The sequence below is a fragment of the Pseudorasbora parva genome, chromosome 17 (genome assembly GCF_024679245.1).
Source record: "Pseudorasbora parva isolate DD20220531a chromosome 17, ASM2467924v1, whole genome shotgun sequence".
Taxonomy (NCBI): domain Eukaryota; kingdom Metazoa; phylum Chordata; class Actinopteri; order Cypriniformes; family Gobionidae; genus Pseudorasbora; species Pseudorasbora parva.
In genome coordinates, this window is record NC_090188.1 from 426,162 (window position 1) to 434,616 (window position 8,455).

An 8,455-nucleotide genomic window follows, 5' to 3' on the forward strand; every position below is an offset into this window, starting at 1 on the left:
AGGTCAAAGGTGAGGTCACGGGACTGAGATTTGGTCAGTTCTTCTGAAATCTATATATTGGGAGCTCAGCATTTGCCCTGATTTAAAGCGGATTGTCTGAGAAAGTCAGGTTTTGACTCCAGCTGAAGAAAGCTTTCGTTCAGTGTGTGTGTGTGTGTGTGTGTGTGTGTGTGTGTGTGTGTGTGTGTGTGTGTGTGTGTGTGTGTGTGTGTGTGTCAGAGAGAACACACTCCTGAAGCAGCATCACACAGACATTCCTCTCCTCCATCAGCACTCAGAGCTAATGTGCTATGGCTGTGATCCATTACTATAAAACAAATAAATAACTCAAGAAACCAGAGGAAATAAAATACAATAGCTCTTTAAAATATGGCAGTAACTCATGATAAACCTACGGCCGCGCATGACTTATGGAGAAATGTGTGTATCGCCATCAATTAACAATCCGTTCCAAACACTCAATACGTCAGCACATTTGACTAAATTATGCACACAATATAATAATTAGCTCCCTTGTTTTAGTTCAATCAAAGCGAGGGGACAAATTAGTACAACTTCTGCACGATTTACTTAAACAAATTATTAAATTTTTCGCAGGATTTAGTAAAATGAAAATTCTCTCTATATGTCTGTTTGGTATTATGTTTGCTTTTTGTCTGTTATTTTGTTTGTCTGCCTATCCATGTCTGGGACTACAAAGAGAAATATATTGTACGTAGATCAAAATGCATTGTCCCATTCCAAAAAAAAATATATATATATAAATATATTGTCCTTACAATTTAGTAAAACGAAACAAATTATTATATTGTCCGAACAATTTAGTTTAAAACGAAACAAATTATTATATCGTCCGCATTAAATCATACTCACAATTTGGTAAAACAAAACAAATTATTATATCGTCCGCACAATTTAGTAAAACAAAGGGAACTAATTATATTGTGCGCATGAGTTACTTCAAGCAAAGGAGCGAATTCTTAATTGGTGGCCACAATATATGTATTTTTGTGTCGCGTGCGCGGCTGGACTGGAGCTACTAAAACACGAGGAACCAAACATGACAGAGTAAAAGGAGGAAATCGGAGGGAACACACGAGTCCTCAGGTACGTATGGATGCTTGTTTCCCACCAAATAAAAAAAAGAACAAAAAGGCAATTGCGACTTTTTTTCTTCGGAAATTCCGACTTTTTCCCCACAATTGCGACATTATATATTGTGACTTTTTTCTTCTTCTGCGTTTGCCATTTAACTTCCACCACAGAGTAAAGTATTTACAACTTTTTACAGAATATACAAAATGTGACTTTTCTCTCGCAATTGCACATCTTTTTATTTCCCTCAATCCTGAGTGTACGAATTGTGAGCGCTTAGGTTTTTTTAATTCGGTGTTGGAACAAGCTTCCATAGGCACGACATTCGTTCGCACAGTGATAAATGTAGAGTCGGCTCCTGATGCGTTTATGAGGAGTCGTCGCCGCTCATTATCCTGCTCGGAGCAGTTCATCCTCTCAGCCAGCAGGGGGAGTTGTGCACGCTTTCAACACTGAAAAACATGCTCTTCTTAGTCACCATTTCTGTCTCGTTTCCAGTCCAAATATCTAAATATTCTTAAATCAAGATGCATTTACTAGATCAGGAAAACGACATGAGATAGTTTTGCTTGTTTTCTGGGGAATTTTTGTTGTTGTTGCTTAAAACAGGCAAAATGATCTGCCAATAGGGTGAGGAGAATAATCTTATTTCTGTTCAGGACGGAAACAAGAAACAAGATTTCCATCAGAAATGAGATTATTTTCCTCACGTGTCGTCCCGCTCATATGAAGGCCCACCTGAAGGGGAAACGAGGCTCTCCTCCATTGACCGCCAGTCAGTTTACCAGGTGTGCAGTCAGTATTAATGCAGTAAGACAGGGATATTTAAACACCAAATTCAGTATGCACCTTATTGATGTTCCTCAACACGAGGGTTCTCATTAGGTGCTGTCCCATCCAAACCCATTATAAAGAAATGCATTGTGCATATTCTGGGCTCATCTACTCGCCTGCTGTATATAGCACGCATCATTAATTCGATGTAAACTGAATTTGATCTTTTAATATCACTGTTATAGTACATTAAGGCACTTTAAATGCAGATTCTTTAGCTTGTCGTCGGTTCACCTGCTGCTTGATCAGCTCTATAACAGGTTTTACTGCGTAATTCACCACATTTAAAATAAAACCCATATCAACAACTCCTAGATTAGCGTTAAGCTTTGCTTAATCGAATCCTCATTGGTGCAACTCAGTGTTCCTCATGTTAAGCGTTGCGAAAACATCCCATTGTTTGTACACTGCAAAAAACACTCTTCTTACTCAGTATTTTTGTCTTGTTTCTCGTCTAAACATCTAAAAATTCTCACATTTAAGAAACATTTACTAGACAAGCAAAAGTAATTGTCTTGTTTTGGGATAATAATCTTATTTTAAGCAGAAACTCTCTTCATTTTGAGTTATTTTCCCCAAAACAAGACAATTACTTTTGATATTTTGACTAGAAACAAGACAAAAGTACTAAGTAAGAAGAGCATGTATTGCAGTGCAGTGACTGAATCCTGCAGCAGGAGCTGTATACTGCCCAAACGGGCCTCCTGTTCTCATATTTTTGCTTTAAAATGGTAATTTGACAGGCTTGTGCTGCAGTTCAATGAAGTTCTAATGCAGTCCACGTGACTGAAAACTATAAATTGGCAGATCATTTTGCCTCTTAACTTATTTTGATTTAATTTTCAACAAAACAAGATAAAATATCTCGTCGTTTTTACCTAAATAGTAAATGCATCTTGATTTAAAGGGTTAGTTCAGCCTAAAGTGAACTGTCTGTCATTAACTCCTCTCCCTAATGTCGCTCCACACCCGTCAGACCTCCGCTCATCTTCACACACAGTTTAAGATATTTTATATTTAGTCTGAGAGCGTATGCAAGTGTATGCACACAATACTGTCCATGTCCAGAAAGGGAATAAAAACATCATCACAGTAGTCCATATGAGACATCAGTGGGTTAATTAGAGTCTCTTGAAGCATCCAAAATACATTTGGGTCCAAAAATAACAAAAACTACGACTTTATTCATCAGATCGAGTGTCAAACTGCTGAAATCACGTGATATTGGAGATCTGAATCATGAATCAATTCACTGATTCATAACCGTTTGAATCTTTATTTGAGGATTGAACACAAACGCGGAAGAGAAGCCAATGCTGAATAAAGTCGTAGTTTTTGTTATTTTTGGACCCAAATGTATTTTGGATGCTTCAAGAGACTCTAATTAACCCACTGATGTCTCATATGGACTACTGTGATGATGTTTTTATTCCCTTTCTGGACATGGACAGTATAGTGTGCATACACTTGCATACGCTCTCGGACTAAATATAAAATATCTTAAACTGTGTGTGAAGATGAGCGGAGGTCTGACGGGTGTGGAGCGACATTAGGGAGAGGAGTTAATGACAGACATTTCACTTTAGGCTGAACTAACCCTTTAAGAATTGTTAGATATTTAGACTAGAAACCAGATAAAATGACTGAGTAAAAAGAGCATTTTTTGCAGTGCTAACCAGAATCTCGCTGTGTGTGATCTAAGAAGAGCATGTTTAGCAGCCTCCTCTCAGTCCTCCTTGTCGTGGGCTCCGGCGCGCTCTCGGCTCTCGGAGCTCCAGTGGCGATGGCAGGCGAGCTCCATCAGCTCCACCCCGCCCGTCAGCTTCTGCTGGCCCAGGAAGAAGAGCACCATCAGCAGGAGGTAGAGCCGCAGCGGAGCGGAGACCCAGAGGCCGGCGCAGCAGGCGGAGATGAAGCCGGTCCAGTACAGCAGCGATAAGGCTTTAATCAGAGAGACGCGGAGCTCGCTCTTACAGGCCGGCACTCGGGCCTCGGGCTGGGCGAAGCAGCGCGGATCGGCCCGGTAGAACTCCTTCAGCCGGAGCTCCTTCTCCAGCCAGCGCTCCTGACACCAGCGGCCCAGACCCGGAGCCCCGACGGGCAGAGCCGCCGCCGCATAGCGCTGCACGTGGAAGTGGATCTCACGCGGAAACAGCCCCAGCACCAGGTGGCGCTCCGTCTGCGGGATGTTCTGCGGATACGCCACCGTTATATCATGCACCGCATCCAGATTATCTCCTGTCAGGACACACAACACCGATCAATCTCACAAACAATCAATCAACTTTATTTATTTAGACAACGCCGATTGTGTCAGAGCAGCTTCAGTGTTAAACAGGACAATACTGCAGCAGAATTAGATTTGGCTGTACAGTCGTTCTGGAGTAAACAGTGATGTTATCAGCTTATTTTAATTTATCAGAGAGAGACAATGTTGGCAGATCAGGATTACACTGCAAAAAATGCTCTTCTAATTTAGTATTTTTGTCTTGTTTCTAGACCAAACATCTAAATATTCTTAAAACAAGAAGTAACTACTAGATAAGCAGAATTAATTGTCTTGTTTTGGGGAAAAATAACTCGAAATGAAGAGAGTTTTTGTTTAAAATAAGATAAATAATCTGCCAATGGGGTGAGATAAATAATCTTAATTCTGACTGAAATCTTCTTTCTTGTTTCCGTCCCAAACAGAAATAAGATTATTTTTTTAAATTAAATTAAACTAAATTAAATTAGTTTTAAGCAAAAACTCTCTTCATTTAGATTTTATTTTCAACAAAACAAGAAAAAATATCTTATGTCGTTTTACTGATCTAGTAAATCATCTTGATTTAAGAATTGTTAGATATTTAGACTGGAAACAAGACAAAACTGCTAAATAAGAAGAGCATTGTTTGCAGTGTACAAACCCGGTTACATTTTTTTTGAGAGAGACTGTACAAATTGTGAATAAAAACAGAATCCAACATAGATGACATATCAAATGTTTAAACTGGGAAAATGTGTAATTTTAAGGGAAAAATAAGTTGATTTTAAATTTCATGGCATCAACACACACCAACAAAAGAGTTGTGCCGTGGCCGTGTTTCCCCCTGTGTGTCATCCCCTCTTCTGTTTATATCAGTCTGCAAACGTCTGGGCACTGAGGAGACGAGCTGCTCAAGTTTAGGAATAGGAATGTTGTCCCATTCTTGTCTAACACAGGCTTCTAGTTGCTCAACTGTCTCAGGTCTTCTTTATCGCATCTTCCTCTTTATGATGCGCCAAATGTTTTCTAATGGTGAAAGATCTGGGGCTAGTTGCATAAATGTATCCATTACACTGCAAAAAATGCTTTTCTTACTCAGTATTTTTGTCTTGATTCCAGTCTAAATATCTAACAACTCTTACATTAAGAAACATTTACTAGACAAGTAAAAATTATTGTCTTGTTTTGGGGAAAATAACTCAAAATGAAGAGAGTTTTTGCTTAAAATAAGATAAATAATCTGCCAATGGGGTGAGAAAAATAATCTTAATTCAAACAGAAAACAAGATTATTTTTCTCACCCCATTGGCAGATTATGGGGGTGAAACCATAGACTGCAAAAAAATATGGCCGTAGTGTCCGTGACGTCACTCACAGGATTCCGATAAGCCGTTCTGAAGCTTAAAGTAGAGGCGAGCTGGGCGTCGCCATCTTGTGAGCGAGTCAGCGCGTGTCACTCCCGGATAACAGAAAATGGGCAAAAAGGCGGGATGTGCGCGGAGCGGAGGTGACGCAATGACTAGACGGCAGATAAATGGCTATCCACCTGTAACCACGCCCTTAATAATGCAGAACTTTAAGGCTTTATATAACGGAAACGAATGAGTTATAAAAAAAATTCACCCCCCTCACAGTTGTCATGAAGATCAAAATTAGCCTTATAAGCCCAAACCACAGTTTGTACCAGCCTGTAAACATGTTTTATTCTGCTTTAAAGTTGAGAATTTTAACATGGGGCTCAATGAGATTCTGCTCCTTCTGGAGCCGCTCTAGTGGCCAGTTGAGGAACTGCAGTTTACATTACTTCCCTATTGGCTTCAAGAGAGATCGCGGGAGGAGCCGCTTGGGTGAAACAAGAAGTAAATACTTCTTGTTTTAAGAATGTTTAGATGTTTGGACTAGAAACAAGACAGAAATACTGAGTAAGAAGAGCACTTTTTGCAGTGTATGTTAAGACTGTATCTTAAGCACTAATTTGTCCAACTAACAATTAGTCAATATGTAATGAAAAAAGTAATGTCTTTGCTACATCAAATTGAACCGATCTACCATTTTATGTAACTGGTTTTTAAAAGTTAGGACTAATCTTAAAGAAAAAAATGCGATGACTTACTTTTAAGACTAGTCTAAGTGCAACCGGCCCCTGGGCTGCAGGCTGGCCATCTCAGTGCCGGATCCCTCGTCTGCGCAGCCGTGATGCTGTAACTGACGCAGTGTGTGCTCTGGCATCGTCATGTTGGAGAGAGCAAGGTCTCCCCTGAAGGAGACGCCGTCTGGATGCAGATTGGTCCTCCAGCTCTTCATCATATGTTCATTTAACTCTTCCGGCCTCTTATTGCTCCCTGTCCCAACTTTTATGGAATGTGTAGCTCTCACAAAACCCAAAATGAGCCGATATTTGGCATGACATTTCAAAATGTCTCACTTTCAACATTTGATGTTATCTATATTCTATTGTGAATAAAATATAAGTTTATGAGATTTGTAAATGATTGCATTCCTTTTTTATTCACAATTTGTACAGTGTCCCAGCTCTCTTGGAATTGGGTTTGTAGAATGAAAGCAAACCTTTTGGCAATATAGTGTATGATCTTTATGACTGATTCAGTGAAAGTGTTCCTCTGACCTTTCCGCAGCATGTCCACGATGAAGGTGAAGCCGGTGGTGCGCGGGTGAAGGACGTACTCGTACTTCGGAAGGCCATTTTGCTCAGCAAACTTGTCGCTCCTGGCGCGAGTGTTTTCTGCACAGAAGAGCGAATAAGAGCCTGAAGACAGGATCACATGATCTGCATGACATGTAGAGTTAAACTTAGAGTTCACACTTGTAGTTCGGTTCGTTTGGTCCGGACCAAAAAACAAAAACAAACATAATAGTCCTGGTCCGCTTAGCGTTCACACGGGCATTTATAACAGCGAACCTAAAGTTACCGAACCAAAGGCACAGGGAGACGCTCACAACCTGATTGGTCGGCTTATATGACGTAGGAGCTCGTTTACTGAACATGCAAAACAATGCTGTGTGCGGATTACACGCGCGGGCATTTTATGCGTGTACATATGGCATTATTTTTTACCAGAGAACTCAAAAATGTTCAACTCATGAAACTCATTTTACCAGAGAACTCAACTCATTTTTTACCAGAGAACTCAAAAATGTTCAACTCATGAAATGTTCAAAACAACGCTGTGTGCTGGATTAAATGCGATCATTTTATGCGTGTACATGTGGCATTATTTTTACCCGCTGAGAACTCATGAAGAGCTCATAAAATGTTCAAAACATTCAAAACAGCAGCAGGATTTCCTCCGTTGTGCAAAAGAGACGGCCGTTCTGTCGTCTGCACCTGCTAATAATGGGCGACACAGGAACTTTGATGAGAAGAGCCAGGTATGCTTTTTGTGTGTTTTTTCTAGCATTTTCGAAACATGCTCGTCAGACCAAATATTGATGAGGCTCTTCCTCGTTGCTCTACGTTTGCCCTCTAACGTTAAAGTTACTCATTTTGGATAACGTACACCGATCTTTCCGCGTCGTCAAATCAGCTGCATTATGCGTGGCATCTTGTGACATTACGTCCGGTTTTTGGTCCGTTTACATGTCTTTGTTCGTTTTTTTTCATATATTTTACCTTTATTTTGCACTGCTCCGTATCTCCTTGTAAAACGGCCTGATAGTTTCCGGGCTCTATGAAGTCAGTCCCTCAAAAATAGGCAATGCGCTCTGATTGGTTGTGTTCTGATTCGCTAACCGCCTAGTTTACGTGTTTGATCAGTAAGTTATCACGAGCTGTGGCCGGAGCGCCGCCATTGTGTGTTTTCAACACTGACAGGGAGTCGGAGCCGGCTGGATCTACAACACAAGAGCATCCACTTCTCCTGAATGATAAGTCACATTTTTCTGATTGTGAAATGTAATTTGAAGTGAATGAAGCCTAAAATAAACATCTAAAGACACTGAGCTCAAGTCCGTCTCTCACACACTCAGTCTCTGGCTCAGCACCAGTCAACGCTCTAAAGCGGATTCACATTTTTGAGTTTGGTTGATCGCTGAACGTTGTAATCATATGTGACCGCACGCCGCAGGGGCCAGCCTAGAATATGATCATACGTGTCAAAGGGTTAACAAGCTGGTCTGCAGAGCCAAACAGCGCTCTCGTTTGGTTACTTCACTGCGAAAAATGCTTTGCTTACTTGGTATTTTTGTCTTGTTTCTAGTCCAAATATCTACAAATTATTGTCTTGTTTTAGGAAAAAATAACTCAAATGAGAGTTTTTG

The 8,455-nt window shown here is 40.4% G+C and overlaps 1 protein-coding gene across 2 annotated transcripts in view; it reads right to left on the minus strand.

The window, feature by feature from the left end:
- Positions 1-876: 876 nt before the first annotated feature.
- Positions 877-8,455, minus strand: part of lclat1 (lysocardiolipin acyltransferase 1) — a 15,590-nt gene continuing 8,011 nt past the window's right edge. The window contains exons 5-7 of one of the 2 annotated variants that reach the window (XR_010898731.1): positions 6,804-6,920; positions 3,606-4,167; positions 877-1,547 (exon numbers count right to left, since the gene is read on the minus strand). Coding sequence is in view for 1 of the 2 variants with exons in the window: in XM_067421873.1 (XP_067277974.1) it covers positions 3,656-4,167; positions 6,804-6,920 (629 nt within the window). In the remaining variant the exon portion in view is untranslated. Of the gene's footprint in view, positions 1,548-3,529; positions 4,168-6,803; positions 6,921-8,455 lie in introns of those variants that run through there. The other variant, XM_067421873.1, reaches the window with a different exon arrangement.